Raw genomic sequence first — 22,180 nt, 5'->3', positions numbered from 1 at the left:
AATATGGTGCTCAAGTCCATCGGCAGCCACAGAGCTATCAACAGTCAAATGACAGTTACATTTTCAGCATTTGGCAATTTATAATTCTACCTCTTAATATGCACATTTCAGTATCATTCGATTCTTATATCAAAGATCAAATTGATGGAACATAATTTTATTATTTTTTTTCCCACTTTATTTTCTTTTAATTATTTCTAGTGGAATATTGCACCAATTCATTCACATTTTTGGAGATTTTGGAGGGACGGTTGTGTCACAATTTCCAGTCAAAGTGTCAATAGGAGAGTCCAAAGAAAATATCTAGACTTTATTTAGAGGACCAGTAGGGGTGTAAGAAAATAACAATTCATTTGAGTATCATTATGTTTTGTAATAAAATGTTTTGATTCTCTAAAACACTGTATTGTGATAATGAGATACTGAGAAGATTCATGGCAGTGGTTCATTTTGAGTTGTGTTTAAACCCCAACTGCTAGATAGTAGTGTTACTCATCTTCACTGTATAAATAGCAATATATAACCTTGCTTACAGTATTACAATATTGAATCATAACATCTGTATCATAATATATACCATATTACCAGAGTCCTGCCTAAATACAGGCCTACCTTCCATCCCAATAATTTATGTACAGTCCCTAAGGGCTAACAGCTTGTAATGCTTATTCATGCCACATAATTGGTTCCTGTTTTTACATGGCTTTTATGAGCCTTCAGAATCAGTTCTCTTGAGCTGTTTGGCCTCTTTCTTAGAGGCGTTCTTGTGAGAAAAGTGAGGACATAAATGGTCTGGATTAAGAGAAAGTGTAAAGGCTCTGCGCGCGCACACACACACACACACACACACACACAGAAAATACAATGCAAATTGCTCAGTTTCACAGAAGTCCCTTTAATTTCAGAAGACTAATTGCATCAACATGGCAAAGATAGTTAATTTGTTAATTATATTAAATATCCATAATAATCAGCTGAGCTAAACCTGATCTATTTATTCCCTTTCTAACAATTCCAAATAAATCATTTGAAATAAATTATGGATATATTTCATTTATCTGTCAACAAGTCAGGGGAAAATTAGCAGATAACACTTCTCTTTCATAAAACAAGACAATTATCAGAAAATTAATAATTTCCATATAAATCCTTTCAATTAAAATTTTGTAAAAAGTATAGATCACAGTGATAACTGTCATTTTTGGGCACAGGTATTAGTCAATGCATCTAAAAGCATAAGGAGAAAATTTAACCGAATACTTTTTTAAATGATGCAGAAAAAAATATCAGAATTATTTACTTGCAGATTTGGATTCTACTTGACTTTCTACGATTATGCTAATTAAAAAGCTTTTTGGCAAGAGGCACCTAACTTTTTTTTTCATTATTTCAAATAGCAACTACGAACAAAGAGTGCAAATTATACATGACCTGACCTAAAAAGCATCCAACTACTGCCCCTTCGTTCTGTTTCATTTCTATCCTGTAGTGCAAATCAGGGGAACAGTTCTTACAAGTCATGCCAAAATAGTCTTCTCAACCAAGCAACAACATAACCCTTAAAATCTCTATGACGAAATACTGACCAATAGCAATTGCACTTCACATTTCACCAACAAATGGCCATGGTAATGAATAGGAGGGCGGTACACGGTCATCTATACAGAAAAATGCCCTCCAAAAACAAACTCTACAAAAAAAACAGACTGACACACAAACAACTGCACACCTTAGAGAGATGTTCTCCATTAAGTTAAAAGGCAAATGGTAACTGACTACTAAAGAGCGAGGTCGTGATGTGGCCGGCTCATGGAATGACCTACACAGATGATCAGTAGCCTGGCACATTGAGTGAGACTTCAGTGGAACATCTGCTTCCAAGTAACATTCAAAAATAATACTGACCACAGCCGATCTCCTGAAACAAGTTCAATTTTGAATACTTTTCTAATTAATCACAGTTTTACTTCACTTAAAAATGTCTTCTATTTCAGTGCTGAGGCCACAAGAACGACAACTGGAGGCAAAAACCTGACAAGGTCAAGCCCCAAGGCCGAATATACCAAATCTACTGCTGTCCATACCGCTGTTAGGCTGTACTCAGACCAAATCAGGCGTTACCATGAAAACGCCAGTGCGCTGATTCATCATGACTGGGTGTTGTGCATTTAGGCTGCAGCAGTGAGGCCTGCAGCTGATGCCAGGAAAAAAACAAAAAAAACAAAAAACAAAGTGGGTCTGCAGCAAAAAGTTGAAACAGAGTCAACTTTTGAATAAATGCAACCTGATGTCACACTGCGCTGGCCAATCACATATGCCAGCAATCAGACTGCTCTAAAGTCAGCCTGAAATATCACAGAAACCTGGTGCTATCCAGGCAGAACTCCTGGTATTCTCTTAGTTGCTTCCGGCTTGCAGTTTATGCTGCAACCTAGTGGCACCAAGAGACTTCTTTCAGCTTGTGTTCATTTGTCTGAGAAAGAGCTAGAGAGTGAACAAAGTGCGGGAGCTGTGATGGTGAGAAAGCTGGTGAATTGGATAAATAAAACAAAATTTTCTGATTGTTTCACAGCAGTTATGATCTAAGCGTAAATAAACATGTGCACAACCCCACAAACTGCAGCACATCTCTCTGTTAAACACCTCATCACCTGATTTGGTTTGAATACAGCCTTACACACAATGCTTTTTGGATCATCAAATAACATCCGAAACCCTCTCCCTCCATATATTTCCGACATTAGAATAGGGTGGGTTGGGAGAGATTCTGTCTGGCATCTTTTATTACTTTCCAAAACTGATAATCCAACATCACATCCACTTAATGAAGTAGCTGGCCAGATGTGTGGAGGGGAAAAAGTAAGCAGGGTGTGAACTTCTCCCTGAAGCGATCTTTTATTAATCTTCTTCACACTTCATTACTTCTGTTTTTCTATGTGCAAGTAAGTGCAACACTATGAATGCCACCATGGAAAGATTGTCTGAACGTGTGCACAGATTTCACCATTTCAACAAATTATTGCTCCTCGCCCCTCTCTATGATAGCCAGCTTTTCACTGCAGATGTTTAAACACATATACCTTCAGATAAGTTCATTTCAAGCATACTGACATCTTAATATTATTCAAGTCACTGTTTTGGCCAATAAAACGTTCACTTGCCAGAATCACAGGTTAAAATTCCACTCTTAGCTTTGAATTTTTACTCATTAAGTGACAATGAAAACAATGAGATGATATTAGATAAAATTCACAATCAAAGCAAAGCCACTATAAAGCCCATGTAAAGGTTTATTATCTTGATTAAGCCTGCATCAGAAGCACACCCTAGACATTTCCCTTTCACTCAGGCAAGCGACGTGTACCTCTATACATGATTAGGAGGTTAGATTAGATTCCCTTTATCTCCGACTAATAAAAAGAGCAGCACGGGGGCATTTAGTTGAATAAGGGAGGCGTTTAGGGGATGCTTCTGGACACAGCGGACTACCTTGGGGAGCAATACCTCCTCTTCTTATATGTCTGCCATCATTTCTGTTTCTTCAGCTACAGGTGCAAGTCCTCTTGCAGTAAGGGCTGTGACATCTCCCTGCTTCTGTGTTTTAGTGAGGGCAGCTGTTTGAGCGTCACTTGTCTGATGTAGACCACCAGAAAGCCCACCACCATCACCACGCCAAGGAAAGAACCCACGACAGGGGCATAGGAGTACTCCTGGACCCTGGGAGGGACGCTGGGCGTGGATGGAGCTGGCTCTTCGGCCAGCAGGTCCCTAACGTTGTAGAGGGAGCCATTGTTTGGTAGAGGGTTGATGGACAGGATGTGGCACATGAGAGGGTAAAGGTCGACAGAGTTCATGGACGTCTTGACATGATGCTGGCGAAAGGCCGGCCCACGGGCCACGAACACAGGCTGCATGCTACGTAAGGTGTTGTCATAGCCATGGTTCCCCACTGAAGAGAAAAGACAAGACATCTATTAGCATAAAGAGACGCAACGCTTTGATGTTAATTACTCTTGCATCTATAAATCTACAGTTACCACATCTCATGAATCACAGGCAGCACTTTTTGTTTAGAGATTTATGGAATCTGGTGTTGCCATTTTCTCAGATGATTTATTACCATGTCTGCTCACGCCAGCTGACTGGTTTTTGCTAAATCAATCACTGTGATGCACAAGCGAAACTGAAATTTAAATGAAAACACACCCGCAAAAATTCCTTTGATGAAAGTTTAGACTGGCTAACTACTGCTCCAAAAATCTATTACTGCTATTACATTCCTGAAGAACTAACAACTAACAGGACTCAGTTATTGTTCTGTGAGTAAAATCAATACAGTTTATCAGTGAAGGCAGTTTCAGTAGGTTATACAATCCAATCAGGTAAAGTGTCTCAGAGTTTTTTAATACAATCAGTGACACTATGGAGTAATGTTTTAATGATTTTTTAAATTTTGTTTGTATTGTACAAACGCATAAATACACACATGCACAAGGGTGATGTGATATGAAGTCCTGCAAGTGGTTTCACACCATTCCACTGACTGAGTCGAGTAACAAAGTGCCAACAAAGGCAGGTAAGAAGACTGATACCAAGTAAACATGGATCTGGCCAATACATGATTTTAAATTACCAAAAATGTTTTAGGAAGAAGAAACTGCATTTAACACATTAAACCTCAAATGTACACCTAATGTAACTTTTGAAAGAATCTAAATTTAACCTTGTGATCATGCATGTGCCCTGTGGAGTTTTTGGATAAACAAACATTCTGTTCCAAAAAAAAAAAAAAAAAAAAAAAAAAAAAAACAGCAACCAGTTCAGAAGAACAATGTTACAGTTTGTATTTTGACAGTGTCATGTTAAGCGTGGTAATGCAACACGCTGGAATAGTAAACAGTAAGGAAGGTCCAGTGTGAAGGATTTAGTGGCATCTAGTGGTGAGGATGTAGACTGCAACAAACTGAACCACAGATGTAAACAAGCCTGTTGGCTAACTCTTACTCATTTACAGCAATGTTTCTTAATGTGCACTGTCCCCTGACTACCACTTACCCCCCCACCCCTTCAAAGCATATAAGAGGACCTACAGTGACACAGCATCTAGAGTCAGTGCTTTGTTCATCCATTCTGGACTAACGTGGCAACATGGTCATGCAACATGGTGATGCAATATGGTGATGCAATATGGCATCCTCCATGTAGGAGGATTTGTGCCCTCTAAAAGGGTGTCCTAATACACTGATATTCATAACTGTGATATTTTAAAAATTAAATATTGATATCATCTTAATAATGAACATATGATAATATTGTGAAATAATCCCACACCTGTTAAACAACTGTATACTCTTAAATCAGTTGAAGTTATGGTAAAAGACTGACTGATAGCTTTCTTTTTCTTTTCAAGTGTTCTACAGATATCGCGGTATTATCGTTACCATGAATTCTGCTGGGTCATGATTATCACATGATGAAATTCTGACATTGTGACAGCCCTCACCCCCTGAAGCTGTAGAGTTCTTATTCTAAACACTGATGAAAACATACTGATGAAAACTGGATTCCATTTCTGCCATATTCTGACCACATCTCCAGTCAAGTTCATGTCCTGTCCATGTAAACCACTAATAATAATAATCAATAAGTGAACATTACTGTGATTCATACTGGGTCTACAATATTACATGGCAGTGCCTTCCTTGTAATGCACTAAGAAGCACAGCCAGCCATTGCCAGACAGTAGCAGCTATGGTTTTATCATTCAGGCCCATAAATCAAACAGCTACCCAGTAAAAATCAAACTTTCAATCCGCAGGATGGTATCATACTACACAGCAGCCTCACGACACTGAGAGTCAGCAGGTTCTTCTTTCAGCTGCAGACACCAAGTCTTTTTACTGATTAACAAGCTTTCAACAAGAGACGAGGAACTAAGAAGCAAGAACGGCTGATGAAGTCTGCTGTCCGTGATACCGTTTGAGATCTCTAATCTGAAGAGTAGCTGTTTGAAAAAATACCTGCTTGATTTGAGTTGGATTAAGAAAAATAGCAGCACTTGGAGGCGGTGCATGACAAACATCCAAAACCCACACACACACACACACACACACACAGTCCTGCTGTTTCGAAGGGAAAACAAATCTGGCTTTCTTTGTTAATTGCAGCTGGTATAACATTAGCTAGCTTTGGTTCAATGCCTGAAAAAAAATCTCATGTGAAGCTATTAATAGAGCACACAGAAGCTGCTGTCTGAAACAACTGGAAGAAACTGTGTAATGTGAACAGCCACAAACAGAATACTGGTTTTAACACGTACGCATGAAGGTTCCGCTCCTGTTCAGCATGATGGTCCAGCCCTCCTTGGCCTCTATGATGATGGGCATGATCCGGACGTTGTGTTGATAATGGAGGTGCTCCGGAATGTCTTCCTTCTTGTACACCATCATGTTCGGGTTTGCATCCACCAGCTTACTATACACCTCCTCAAGCTTCCCTGCAAGACAGATGATAAATCTATGATGGAAAATGTCCACAGATACAGAATTAAAGCTCCATATTATTAAAATGTAAAGACATTATTAGAGAACAGAAAAAATGAAACAAGAAGACAGATTAAATCATCAAAACCGTTTGAACATTTGGCATGTGTAAACAGAGAACATACATATTTGCCTGTTCTAGATTTGTGTTGTACTGACCACAAACAATTTCCTCTTAAAATACCTCATGTATACATTAAGGAAGTTCTTTGATATTTTTGGAAATATGCTTATTTGTAGGGTGTCAATATGATACTAGTTCCTATACATCCAATACTTACCAGACTGACTCGCAACACAGATTTTGGTGCCACTTGAGCTGTCACCTGACATTAATACCTATGGGTGCAGCCATTGCGTGACTCTGGCAGCAACGTTAGCCTACCGTTAGCTAGAAGCTACCTTAAACGCAGTTAAAAACTGTCAAAAGTGTGTCTGTATTTCGTTCGAAAGGACTACAACAGTGAGTGAGACGTCCAGCAAATCGACTGTTCAAGTGACCCCATGACCAGCACATCAGCTGAGAGCGTGGGCGTCCCTGACCTCAGCAATGGGAAGCATAGATATAAAACACTGGATAAACACAAATGTGATTTATATCACTAATGATGATGACAGCAGCCTTTCCTCAGGTTAGGAAATACTATCATATTTATCATAATAATTTGAGACCGAAGTTTCTTGAATATCAAGAAAAAAAAAAACTCAGAAGTGACATTGTTATATGAAATTCTTTAAGTGTTTTGTATTTAGTTATATATTAAAGACTACTTTAAACTGTTAACAGTTAGTATATTGTTCAATTTCAAGTTTAAATTCGCCTTAGCAATGAAAAAGCCATTCTTCAATGTTGTTGACCGTCATTTTGTCAGTTAAATGAGAATACTGATACCACTGTTGTGTCTGTACGCTAGGTATGAAGGAATGGTACGCGACAGTTAACAGCCAGTTAGCTTAGCTTAGCTTAGTTAGGAAGTCACTGTACCCATCCAGTCCTGTCGAACCCCCTCCCTCCTCCCACTGTTAAACAATACATTGTTTTCACACTGTAGTTTATGTCTGAATAAAATAAACGACAGAGTGTGTCAATTAGTGAACTTCAGAATCTGTGGCGGGTGAATTTTGTAACCTTTGGACAGACCCAGGCTAGCTTTCCAGTCTTTATGCTAAGCTAACTCTATGTAGCGTACAGACATGAGAGTGGTAAGAAAATGTCAAACTACTCCTTTGGTCAAATTTATTAATTGCAAATAAACATTCAACGTTCCATAAAGTTATTGAGCAACAGTGCATTCTTGAAAAGGACGTCAACAGTAATAAGGAACAAGGCATATGTGTTTACATGTAGATATGATTGTATATTTCTATGCATTAATATGAACTGATACAAGTGAATAAGGATATGTCTATTTATAAATATGGTCACATTTACATATATATGAATAATAAAATAATGTACTTTTTGTTGTAAATTGCACAGTTTGTTTATTTTTCCTCCTCTTTTTCTCTCCTAATTTACTGGTGTTTTTTGTAATGATATTCAACTTCTGTATGTACCCCTTTGACCTTATGTAATTTTAAAAAATGTTTATTAATAGCATTGAATGTGACAGATGTTTTTATGGTGATACCTTCTTTGGGCAGTATTCCCACCACCGGACTCTTATCCACCCAGGTGTACAGGTCTCTGCTCACATACTCGTCCAGTTCTATGATGTTATCAGGGGAGAGCTGCGCCATCCCGTGGTCACTGGTCACTATCAGGTTGACCTTCTCATACAGCCCTGCCTTCTTTAGCTCATTCATGAGGAAGCCGAGCTTCTCATCGATCTCGACGATGACTGCATCCATGTTGAGGCTCTGAGGTCCCAGTCTGTGTCCGCTCTCGTCCGGCTCCTCCCAGTACAGAACTCCAAAATCCACCGCTTCCTCTTTGGGTGCAGAGAACCATTCAATAATCCGCTCCACTCTGGTCTCAAAGGGGACGGAGGCGTTGTACGGAAGATACCGATTGGGGAACATGCCGTGGATCTTCACATCAGATCCCGGCCACATCGCTGCCCCGCTGCGCCCTCCAGCTTTCTGGATGGTCACCCAGAGAGGCACGGCCGCCTCCCACCACTGTGACTCATAAATACTGTCTGTCTCCATGGAGAAGGAGCGGTTCAGGACGGGGTCATACATCTCATTGGCCACAATGCCGTGCGTCTCAGCATACACTCCCGTCACCAAGCTGTAGTGGTTGGGGAAGGTTTTGGTGATGTAAGCGCTCTCCACCTGCTTTACCATCACTCCCTCTTTCATGATGGCGGTGAAGCTAGGTGTCGGGACCCGGTCAATGTAGTCCCAGCGGAAACCATCGAAGGACACGAGCAGCAATTTGGGCCGGTCCCTCACGCTGTGGCCCCGGTGGCCATGTTGGTTCAAGCGATGGAGGGAGACCAGAGGCAGCTGCAGCAGGGCCCACAGGCAGAGCAGAGGACTGCAGCCTCCTCGCAGCAAGCAGCCCAGCATCATGTGGTGTGTGATGAGACCTACAGACACACACAAGAAGAAGATCTCTCAATCAAAAAGCTCCAGCATGCTATGAGACTTAAGACAATAGCGTGCCAAGAACTGGAGCTAATTTATTTTCTTGGTATTTTGTCTATTTAATGTCAGAAAACAGCCAGTCCTATGTAATGTCTTCAAATGTCTTGTTTCATCTGACCAGCAGTGCATAACCCAAGATATTTATTATGTGTAAAAAAAAAAAGTGTCCTTTTTGTTCTAACATTTAATAAAACAATTACCAAAACTGTTGCAGATTAATTTTCTGTTGACAGATTAATTGATTAACTGACTTCAGGGGTCAACCTACTTTGTTCAGGTGCCCACATATTTTTAGTATACTTCCTTGTTGGTAAGAAGGGGGGAAAAAAAAGAGTCGTAGGGTTAGGAATCTGCTCTGGAAGGACCAAGATCTGCATGGACTAACCCTAACCCTCAGCACACCAGGTATTTGCATGTTGTGTGTGTGACAAACAAGCCCAACCCACTTGACTCTTACCCATCCCTTCAGATCCTAATGGTGGCCCCACAACAATCAAGATTTTTTTTTTGTCATTATTATTACATTTTGATTGCCTGCTTTTTTTTATTTTTAATTAATTTATATTATTTTCTTACTTATTTATTTTTGTTCCGTTGCCCTCTCTCTCCCACTTACTGACTCTTATTCCCTGTTTCCCAGTTTTAATAACGTTATTCCTTAACCCCCGTAATACCTTTGTTTTGCTTACCTAACCCTAGTTTGTATGATGTATGTATGCACATGCATGCACACACACAAACACATACACACATGTCCACACTAATACCCCACTTTCTTCCCTTTATTGTTGTCATCACAGCGTTTTTAGTAGGTGTTCTGTTTTTGTTGTTGTTTTTTGTTTTGTTTGTTTGTTTTTTCTTTATTTGTTTGTCTTTGTGTTGTTTTGTACTGATATTTGTTTGGTTGTGTCTAGATTACGGCTCTATTGTGTAATGTCCTTGTTAACATACTAGTGTATGTTGGTAACACTGATAAAATTACATTTGCAGCAAAATTCCTCAGAACCAGTGACATGATAATTAATGTTCAATATATTACACAAGAGTTTGATTAGGGCTGAGGCAAATAATTGATTACTTGATCAATAACAAAGCATAACAAACCATATTGAACACACGCTGTCATCTTCCATACTAAGTAGTTTTTCTACTGCAAAGCCAGTTTTCCTGTAACCTTGCTATTTTTCTACAGACTTTTTTACTTCATTATGCCCGTCTGTTGTTGTGGGAGGGGGAAGTTGGGGATGGATATAAATAGGGATGCACCGATACCACTTTTTTTCACACCAAGTACAAGTACTTACATTTGGGTAGTTGCTGATACGGAGTACTGATATTTAAGTACTCAATAATGCCATTACAGTTACAATAATTTTAAAAATAATGTTTTATTTTCATCAGATATTCATCACTTTCTAAATGTAAAGAAATGCTGTTCCTGTTTTCTGCTGCTAGTGTAATCACAGTTACTGTACACATTACATTTTTGGGTTATTTGTCCTATTTTTATGTTCTTTAGCAAGCTGTGCAGTTTACTGTGTACATGATATATTTCAGTATAATAATTACACAACATTATTATGGACTTGCAAAATTAAGTTTACTGTTACAAATGGTGTTACATATGATAATTATTTCATTATCATTTGCAGCATTTTAACTAATATTTTAATTACACATTTAAACATGTAGTAATTAAGTTTCTTCTTCATGTCCCTCTTGTCTAAGAGCTTATTAGTTCTTACCTGCCCATTGTTTAGGGGGGGACAGGTATGAGTGTGGGGCCATGTGTCTAACAGCTTTGTTTACCTGCTGTGAACCCCAAAGAGTGAAGCTGGGTGTCCTGTGGTGTCAGGCCGTTTTGGTGAAGATTAACAGGAGAATAAATTAGAGTGTACAAAGAGAGGTTGTAGCAGCTTATTGCCAAGAAAAGAGGGTTACAGACTGGTGTCAGCAGCGTTTTTCCTTCATCTTCAAATTTATCAGTCGAAGCATTCAACTAGTTTATGGCCGCTGGGACTTATCGGACAGCGGCTGGCTGCGGTCTACAGCTGCACTCTGTGCATTTGTTTCAGTTTTACATGGACTTACATGGAATTTTACAGACAGTTTCCAAAGTCACTGCAGTCATTAGTGGTTGATGTTGAGGACAGCGAGTCTCTCACTGATGATGACGACATGGCCAAAAAACAGCATCAGCAAATTTCTTGAACTCTGCATCATGTTGGATCTTTAGATGTTTGCTTGTGTCGAGCAGATATTTTTTGTGACATGGTATCGGGTGTGGGGTGTCAGAGTAGTTTTATTAGTATGAATACGTGTATGTGAGGACAGTATCAAACCCGATACCCGATGCTGGTATCAGTATATCCCTGGATATAAGACCCTTTATTTTTACAGTATTATTTTTATTTCTTATTCTTACTCATCTTAATTGCCCTGTCCTGTCTGAGCTTCTTTTTTCTGTGTTGTATATGAAACATGTTTTTAAAGTAAGTTGACAACTAATTGATGACCAGTTACTCATTTCAGGAATTTATTAAGTAAAAATGGCCCAAAAACTAAAGCTTCTTAAATATGACAATTTGCTGTTATTACATTAGAAATTGGAAACCTTTGGGTCTTGAACTATTGGTTGGACAAAACAAGACATTTAAGGACATAACCGACGTCTCTGGGAACTTGTGATGGGTATTTTATATGTTAAATTATTAATCAGTTCCTTAGAAAACTAATCAATAGTGCATCTGTACTGTACTTGACTAAACTGTTAAGATGTCTACTGTGATATCTCATGGTTAATTTATGTTTTGCAACTGTACGTAAATCAAGAATGAATAGCCAGTAAACTGCATGCCAACTTTTGCGTACGCTAAGGTCATGGCTGGCTATGGATGTGCCATATCATATATATATGCTGACAAAATGATGTCATACCATTTCTCACAGCGACAACAAGAAAGGCTGAAAGTAAAACTAACATTGCTGCAACTGGAGGAGTTAACCCTAAATAGTAGTGTGGAAGTGGTTTGGTTACAACAGATCGGATGTACAATAAAATCCTGTAATATGTAAGAAGTGCAAGAAAATGTTAACAGCAAAAGGGAGCAAAACAACAAACTAATTTCACCACCTCAAGCAGAAACACCCTGCTGAGTAATGGAGCTCAACAGTTAATGTGAACTCCAAACCAAAAATAATTTTCTGTATTTTGTCACATCATCAATAATATTATTATTATTGAAGGAATACATTGACCATAGTGATTTTTTTAGGGCCATATCATCTATTACTGTTATTTCTATTTTAGTAATAATAATAAGATAAAAAGTCTGAATTATGAGATAAAAATCATAATTACGAGATAAAGTCATAAATGAGATTAAAAAAAGTCAAAATTAGGAGATAAAAAGTTAGAATTATGTGATTAAAAAAAGTCAAAATTATGAGATTAAAAGAAATCATTCATTATTATGATTTTCCATGGGGATATGTTTCTTTAACTGGCTGAAATGGGCTTCCACAGAAAGCTGAAATAATGTTATGCAAATAAGAAAAGCTGCTCACGTCATATTCATTATTTAATAAAGAATATTGTTTCAAATTGCAATATTTCTTTTTTTAGTATCACAATAAATATCATATCATGGACTTTTTTATTGTTATCGTACCTTAAATTTTTAGTATCGTCCTTAAATAATGAAAATTATCAGTTATAGTCCTACTGTAATAAGTTAGTTGGGTAAATGCAGTGTAGCTTTAAAGCTCTATCGTGTTACTGGGACACCTAATATCAACAACAAGTCTTGTGGCAGAATATTGATATTAATTTGATACCTCCGGCTCTACATGACAGGAGCTGCCTTAAACATTAGCACAAGAGGTCAAGAGTGCAATGACTAATACTGAGGATAAAACACCTGCAATGCATTTATGACAACTAAGTAAATAATAAGAGCCTTCGTACTGCCACATTACAAAAGAAATACAGTGTACTGGCTGTGTGTTTTAGCATGAGTGCTGCAGAGCTAACAGCTAAATCGCGCAGCTCTGCCTCCTTCAATAATCCACACACACACACACACACACACCAAGACAAATTCATACGAGAGGATTAGTTGAAGCGACATCCGTGCAGTAAAATGCACAACATCAAAAAGGCTGAATATTGTGGTGTCAACAGTCTTACCTTGTTATCTGATCCTGCACTGGCTCCTCGCCTGCCTCGCGCTGCACACCGAGATAAACAGCCCCGGACTGGGTTATATGTCCGAAGGAAGTCCCGCCTATCAACCTGCTGTGTGTTTTTCACCCCCCGCCGTCTGTTTTATTGGCAGATGTCAAACCAAACACGATCATCTGAAGACAAAAGGCTGTCCGGCGTCCCCTGCAAGTGCATGCTTCGCTTCACGGAGAGCTGCTGCATCCCAGAAATCCAGCGCACAGGTCCCAATGACGTAATGTGGGATGAGGAAGGGAGGGAGGAGGAAGAGAAGGGGGGAGGCAGGAATCCGGTATTATAAATAGACATCTTAGTGTCAGTCAGGTTACAATGTGTTTGCTTGAAGATGAAAAATCAAGTAAAATGCATGATAAAATGTGTCAAAGTTGCATTTAATGTGCATAGAAATATGTGAAATCAGAAATCTGCACCCACAACACTGATCCACGGGCAAACTAAAAATAGTGACATTCAAAGATATTGTTGCTCTAATTCTGTCAGGGTTTTTTTTTTTTTTACACAATGATAATGCTGAAGGTGCAATGCAAAAGCCGCCCTGCAACAAGAATAACGACAAACATTGTCCACAAGGTGTCAGTCAAGTCCTGTCTGTCTATTCCACCGTTAAAGAAAGGTGGCATCTCAATAATGACGCTGCATGGTGAGACTGTTTCTCACCTACTGACTTCTCCATCGAAAGGAAGATGTTAGAGATGTTCTTTTCTTCCAAAGGTCGATTTATTGAATATCAATAACAAATAAAACAGTAACTGTACAGTAAAATAATTTTGTTGTTGTTGTTGTTGTTGTTTTTCTGAACAACAATCACAACCTATCCATTTACCCAAACACAGAAAATATATTCTAAATTATGGATAGAGTTATAGAGAAAAATACCAGGAAAGTATAACTGACCTTAATAGTAACACAATAAATAAGTCAAATCAATAAGCACCAAATCAATCAGGTAGGAGAAGAAAAGAAATGGAAATGATAGCTACTCAGGAGTTTACTGGTGTTCAATACTCATTTAATTCACCATTTTAATACTTTCCACATTTAGTATTAATATAGTGTTCATTTTTATGATATATGATTATGATTGAAGATTTTACAACAGCTGATAAATAAAGTGAGATCATTTTGATTTCAGGGTCAAGAAAGAAGCTGGAAAGATTATTCTTATTAACTTTTAAAAAATATATTATATTCTAAATAAAATTACATATCCTGTGTGCATATATTTTGTATAATTATTTGTGCAAAGAAGAAAGAAACTAATCAAATACACAGAAAAAGAGAACCTACACCTCATAAAAAACAAAACACACAAAAAACAAACATAAACAAAAAGGAATGTGATAGATATCACTGTAAATAACACAGCATTAGAATTATTCACTCGAATCATACTTAAGATAGTAACTTCTTCTATTTTTCTAAAATTACACCCAATATCTTTTATTACATTGCTTCAAAGGCTCTACATACATTATTTAAGTCTGGACAGACATGGATATAGACAGTAATTTGACTGGTAGACCAGTGACAGCTGACTTCTCACTCTTCTTAACTGGCCACTAGGGGCCGCAAGTGATCAACAGCTGCTGTAGTTTTGAATCTTGTGTCAGCTCAAGACAATGTATGTGGGGGTCATGTTAATGGTGGCAAAACAATCAGGCCATTAAGGTGGCATTGCAGTAGATGCTTCACCCTCTGAGTGCACTTTTCTATTTATCCTTTGGTTTCAAAGCCTGTTTATGAAAGTCTTTACTGACTGGAATGTGGTCTTGCCTGTGTGAGAGAATCGTGGCATTGATGCACACCTCTGGGGCCTCTGTAGTAAATTTGTCCCTTATGGTGACTTTTGTGAGAGATTTTAGAGCAGTATGTTATAGAGCACACTCTTCACCACCATCATCAAATGAGGATTATCTTTTGGAATAATGTCTGATCAATCATGTAGACATCAAATCCAAGGGTTACTGAGGGTGTCATGGAGGCTTATGGTGGTCCAACACCTCTCAGAGATGTTTGATGTTAGTTTAAATTGTGTCAAAGTGATAATACATTGTGCATATATTAAAAATACGGATTTGGGGCTCCATTTTTAATTAGTTTAATTCAGGACACACTCAGAGTATAAATAAAAGCTGCTCATTGCACTCCCTAAAGAGCCCACCAAGCATATCTGTTACCATGGAGCAAGGCCATTATAGGCCTTGAACACAATGAAAACAATCTTCAAATCTATTCTAACCCTCATATGCAGTCTCTGGAGACATTTCCAGACTGGAGCACTGGGATCATGTTCTCTGGTTTGGCAAATTCTGTATTCAAGTCACTTCATAGCACTTGTCAGATGGCCAAACAGCAGGTTATTGCAGTATTTAATTTGACAATAAGCACATAAATAGGGTTTTAGAGTTATTTAGAAGATATTAAAGACACATTTAACAAAGAAATTAATATAAGAAACACAACACTTGAGTTCCCAGAGCAAGACCCTGACTCATTTTTTCACTGTAAGAAATTTTGAGCTAACGACAACTGAAAGTTTTAACTTGAAGAGTAGACTCAGTGGAGTGCAGATCACCACCAGGCAACAGATGGTGAAGAAATGCCACCACAGCTGCCAGATGCATCCAGCGGAGATTTGCAAAGTTTCACATTAACATGACGCCCACATATGTTGAAACAAGATTTCAAACTACAGCAGGTGTTGATCATGTGCAGCCTCTAGCGGCCGGTTAAGAAGAGTGAGAAATCAGCTGACAATAAACAATCAATGTCTTCATGCTGAGACTTATTTTAGAGAGGAGGACAGAGGACAGATAGAGAACATTATGACATCACTGTGAAGTCGAACTTTGATATAAATGACCTATGACCTTTTGGATATAAAACATTATCACCTCATCGTTTTATCGTATTAGACATTTTTGTATAATTTTGTCATAATTAGCATATAAAATCTTGAGTTATGCCCAAAAATGTGTTTAGTGAGGTCATCATGACCTTGACCTTTGATGACCAAAATCCAATCAGTTCATCTTTAAGTCCAAGCGAACATTAACATTAAGGCATTCTTGGCCATAAAAACATAAAGAGCAGTTTCTTGATAGAATTTCTGGCAGATTCTCCTGCAGGAAAGAAAGCAGTTCCTACATGAACCTGCTCATAACAAGATCTGTGACTTATTTTGAGTAACTGGATCATGATTTCTGGAAATAGACTCTGGTGTTGAACTTTTCAAATGTTTTGGCCTTTCAGTTCCATTATATTGAAGAGAAGAATGATATTTTCAGACCAAATCTATCCAGATGGATAAATAGCACTAGAGGAAAGAGGGAAAACATGCATTTTGGATTTAGGGATAAATGTTTCTTTAAATATTGTTAACACCAGTAGTTTTAGTATTTTTGGTGTACAGTGGAGATGCGGAGAGTATTCTGGTAATGCTACAAGTGGTTTATCTGTTTTTTAAAAAATGCCAAATGTTGTGATGACCAAAGCCAGACATGGTAAACGCCATTCACACTCTCCCTCCATTACTTTGTTACCTACAGGTTCATTTCATCTGCAGTCAACCACACCCAAACATTTGATTGATTTGATTGAATTTTTATTATTGTATCATGCATAAGCATCGTGCCCCAGCCCGAAAAGGCTTACAAGACACCATTATTTAGAGAAACAGAACAGAAACCAGAGTAGCAACATAAATTGCAATTAATGTTCAACAAACAAATCATCCTTTCCAACATTTCTCTCCAAGCTATAGAACAAAGTTAACGTGAGCAACAACTGTTTTCTTCTCATACATGAACATAACTTTAAATTATTACATCAATAAGGAATGATCAGATAAATTACATCTTTCTCCAATGAAATCAATATAGGTTACAATTACTGTCCATAAAATCACAAAACCAACACAAGACTCTAGACAGTCGTGCTGTGTTTTATAATTCATTACAGCTTTCGCTCTTACTGATATTGATGTGAAGTTGTCATTTTCTTGATTGATTCTGCCATTTGGAGTCTCTAAGAAAATCAAGAAATTATTTATCATGGCAGTTAATACTCAGACCTATTGCAACTCAAGGGAGAAGATTGTCTAGATCCCCAATACAATCATAAGTAATATGGCTATTTAGGTTTTCACATATATAAATAATATCTGTATCAAAGGAATTTGCAAATATATTAGCAGATCTCAGTGTTCAAATCCCCCAATAATACCACCAATGGATTTATCCATAACTTCAATCTTTAAGTGTTCAAAAAAAGTCATTTTTAAAGGCGTAGTCCACATAACAATTAAAATTCAGTCATTATCTACTCACTTGCATGCCAACTGAAGGTCAGGTTTAGTTTTTTAGTCCACAAAACACTGCTGGAGTTTGACAGGAAAACAGCTTTGCACAATCTCCCAAACATTTTAAGTGAATGGTGACCACTTTTGAAACAAAAAGAAAAAAAATGCCGCCATACTGTTCATTGGGTGTAATCCAAGTTTCCTAAAGTCCCAACATGCCAAGTTGACTCAAAAGACATGAAAATGTACATTGTTTGGGAGATTCTGCAGTGCTGTTTTCCTGTCAAACTTCAGCAGTGTTTTGTGGACTAAAAAACTAAACCTGACTTTCAGTCAGCATAAGAGTGAGTAGATCATTTTTATTTTGGGGGGGACTATCCCTTTAACCAAAGACTTCTTCTGAACCTTTTGGAGCTCCTACATGTCTCTATATCTTTTATTTCCAAACCAAGAAAAAGCTGTTAACTCAATTACACTATCACCCGATAAATTAGTTTCATTTAGAGAAATGATATGGATTAAGGGAATGTAATAATAAAGTTCTGAACTTACAATTTGAGGTAGTCTATCCAATTATGTTCCAGTGAACCAAAGACAATTAGGAAGATAATCGCTTGTATTTCTTGGGTTGGGCTGCAGCTTCTCTGTGTCTCTTTGCTGCAGCAGACCGACGGTCATCCATCATCACACCTGTTGCTGCTTCAGGTGAATCTGGCTTGATGAGCCTGAGGTGGCTGCTATGACCTGGGCCCTCTTGGAGCCGCTCCGCAACTTCATACCTTTCATTAATTCCTTCAAAGTTACAGGTCAATATAATGATGAGTTCCATATTAAGTCCCTTCAAAGTCTTCACCACATTATATGAGTCTGGACAGACATGGATGTGATCGGTAACCTGACCTATTGGTGGAGATATTTGTGAAGCAGTAAATCTTTTGACTCCTCTGTCTATATGACTGCTGACAGCTGACTTCTCACTCTTCTTTCCAGTAGCAAGAGGCTGCAAGTGATCAACAACTGCTTCAGTTTGAGCGTATGTGGGAGTCAGGTTAATGCTGGCAGAACTTTACAAATCTCCGCTGGTTGTGACTGGCAGTTGTGGTGGCATTGCAGTAGGTGCTTCACCATCTGTTGCCTGATGGGGATCAGCACTCTGAGTGCACTCTTCTGGTTTTGAGGGTAACCCTTCATTAAGCCTCGCCTTGCTCCCGGCCAGTTAAGAGGAATGAGGATTCAGCAGTCAGTATAGGTTATATGTAGCTTATAGGATTTTCAAAAATGGTGAATCACCGCAACCACTAGAAGTCCTTGAGTATACGGTCATAAACGTGCACAGAAAATATTGGGCTGATGAATCCAGATGTATGCCAGATTAGATGCGAACAAAGGATCGGTCAGTCAAGCACACACACAGTGGAGATAAAAAAGGATGCACTGTACTTTAATCAGAAACAGTGGTCTTATCCAGAAGTACATGATCTTACTATGATATACAATGCACATCTAATCAGTATAAAGAACTGAGGAAAATACTTTTTATTTTTGTTTCATGAAATGTCAGTGAGACTGTTGCTCTGTCACATAGTATTTGTTTCTTGTTTGGCTGCAGTTTAGAGTTCAGGTAAACTAGTTGTTTCAGGGGTTAAAAATGGAGCCACATCATTTAATATAATTGATCTGTCTCTGTAGCTGAACTGCTGTTTACCATAAAGAAAATGACAGTATGTCACTCTTGGCTTCCGTACTATCCAATTATCTCAAAGCGGCATAATTATTCCAAAAAAAGCAAAAGGTTCTTCTCTTCAGATAAGATGAAAATAACCTTTCCAGGTCCAATTTTGAAACAGTTGCAGCAAAATGTAAGTCGGATTGTTTGAATATTGGACTTAAGTTGATGTCTGTTTTATCTTCCTTTTGGCATTTATTTACATATGGCCTCAGCTGACTAAACAAATGACTTACCTGTCCATATTAATGAAGGACTTATAAAACCACATTTCTTCTTCTTTTTCTATTTGTAGCAGTGTATACGTTAATACAGAGTTGCTATAAAATAACTTTTTCAGTTTATCAGAAAATCCAGAACCCTCTCTCTGGCCTTTAAAACGGACTAAGGCAGATGTGACACTTGCAGTAAAGGTGATTACACACATTTGGCTCAATAATACCATCATAGGTGGTGGGAGATGTTAAGGTGGAAATGAATCAACTGACCATCATAACAGAAATTCTTATTTTGAGGTGATTATACACTAATAAAACATATGTATGAATGTTATATTCCATGCAACTCACCGTCCCCACTGGGCCTTTATAATAGAAACCAATATGTATTGTGTGAAGTCAGTAAAACTAGGCGCCACAGCTAATGCCCATACTAAGTGACAGTGCAGACATGAGACATCATAACTTAAAAGAAAAGTGATGGTGGACCCATCATCAGTTGTATTAAACAAGTGCTGTCAATGTGAATAAAATAATATAACATTTTGGGTAGTTTTCTTTTCATCGTGCTTTCCTTTTGTGTCTTTCTTTTATGTACGTATGTGTTGCACATGTTCCTCATTGTGTGTTTTTGCTTCCATTTAGCTGACAGTGTGAATCTATCTATGTGGGAACAGTGGAGCATCCATCAAGCTACCTGCTCCTGTGTGTTCTGGGTTGACTTCTAACACAGTTGTGTATTCACACCCATGTAGACATGAAGGGTTTTGTTTGGGCAGGAAAGCTCTGTCTATTGTCAGATTTGTATCTCTATCTGTCTATTGTGAGGTAACAAGAATGTTGAGGTATAGCTTTTGTTGATTTCTATGTAGAATGTTTTTTGGCATTGTGCATTTAAAATGGATTGGCTGTCAGGTATGCTCTTAAACATCGTAGAATATAGAAGAGGTTCTAGATTATTACTGTGGCAAGGCAGGTTAGTAGAATATCCATACTGCTAATGCACCGAATATTATTATGAATTGCACACAATTCACCAAGTTCCTGTGGTTAAAAACAAAATTTGTGCATGTATTAAACTTATAAACCCAAACTGAATATGTCGTGGCATCAATTATGATATCACAAGAAATATTGTGAAATTCTGATTTAATTTTTTGTCAAATAGCTTTCACAAACAGACAAAATGTTCAAGTCCGACTGAATAAATGAACAAACAAACAAACTGACAGAACAGTAATCTATTTAGATAATTGATTAAATCATTATTTTTCAAGCAAAAATGCCAAACGTTTTCTGGTTCCAGCTTCTTAGATATGCATAGTAAATTGAATATCTTGGGGCTTTGTACCATTGGTTGGAAACGTGATTTAAAGACATCAGCTTGGGCTCTGATTGTTAATGATTTTTTTTTTTTTTTTACTATTTTCTAACTTTTCATGAAGCAAATGGTTTACTGGTAAATGGAAAAAACAACAACTGGCAGTTTAATCAATAATGTAAAAAAATCAATAATTATTACATTGAAGCTCTGGGGACAAACTGGAGTTATGGTACAAACTGATGCGTGAGCAATCTAAAGTAATTCTATTGCTTTCATGAGCTCATTCATCCTGATTTAAACCACAGCAAATGAGACTCTGAAAACACAATTGCATTCTTCAATCTCTTCAGTTTAAGAGATTTTGTATCCATTGAAAGAAATTATGTGGTGCGACTGAAGCAACACAGTTTACATCTGTCCAGACTCATATAATACATGTAGTGAAGACTTTGAAGAATTTTAATAAACACTATAATCACACATATGATTCCAGTGAATAATTTCCAATGAGAAATATGCTGTCTTCATTTAGAGACTTCATCATTTCATCCTACCAGACAGGAACTTTTGAGTTATGGCCAAAAACATACTTGTGAGGTCACAGTGACCTTGACCTTTGACCTCTAAAGGTAGAGTCCAGGTGGTTGTGTGTACCAAATTTGAAGAAATTTCCTCCTGGCGCTCCTGATATACTGTATTCACGAGAATGAGATGGACATTAGCTCACAAAAACCTTAACCTTTGACCTTCAAAATCAATTCGATTCATCTCTGGGTCCGAGCGATCATTTCTGTCAAGTCACAAGAATTCACAAGAATAGGCTGAATGGATGGACGGACAAACAATTCAAAAACATTATACTTCCGGCCACAGCTTTTGCCAGCACAGAGGCATAAAGACAAGCGTCCAACATTGTTTAACATTGTCTGTTGGTCTAAATGGCCTTTATTTAGCCCAAAAAGAGACACTGAAAATTGAGCTGCTCATCCCATTTTGTTTAGGATTAGAATTTTGCCCTGAACTCACTGCAGAGTCTCTCCCAGAGAGGTACGAGACTCTGTGGCCAATCTGAGTTGAATTTGAGACAAACAGAAGGCACCCTAGGCTTACCCGATCAGAAACTCAAAAACTAATGCCCCTTTGGCCCACCACAGGGGCACTTGGGCTGATACCTTCGGCATCTGCATGGCTGACATATTTAATTACATCATCTGCCCCATGTCCATGAGTGTCCA

The 22,180-nt window shown here is 38.0% G+C and overlaps 1 protein-coding gene across 1 annotated transcript; it reads right to left on the bottom strand.

Moving 5' to 3' along the window:
• Positions 1–875: 875 nt before the first annotated feature.
• enpp5 (ectonucleotide pyrophosphatase/phosphodiesterase 5) lies at positions 876–13,561 on the bottom strand. Its single transcript, XM_084737125.1, has 4 exons — positions 13,324–13,561; positions 8,174–9,076; positions 6,320–6,496; positions 876–3,949 (listed from the first exon to the last, which is right to left on the bottom strand). Exons 2-4 carry the CDS (start codon positions 9,057–9,059, stop codon positions 3,546–3,548), a joined length of 1,467 nt encoding a protein of 488 aa, XP_084593251.1. The 5' UTR covers positions 9,060–9,076; positions 13,324–13,561; the 3' UTR covers positions 876–3,545.
• Between the last annotated feature and the right edge of the window lie 8,619 nt (positions 13,562–22,180).

The sequence above is a fragment of the Lutjanus erythropterus genome, chromosome 15 (genome assembly GCF_056507025.1).
Source record: "Lutjanus erythropterus isolate fLutEry1 chromosome 15, fLutEry1.hap2, whole genome shotgun sequence".
Lineage (NCBI taxonomy): Eukaryota > Metazoa > Chordata > Actinopteri > Lutjaniformes > Lutjanidae > Lutjanus > Lutjanus erythropterus.
Note: the sequence above shows the minus strand (reverse complement) of the source record. Positions and strands in the feature narration are given on the sequence as shown.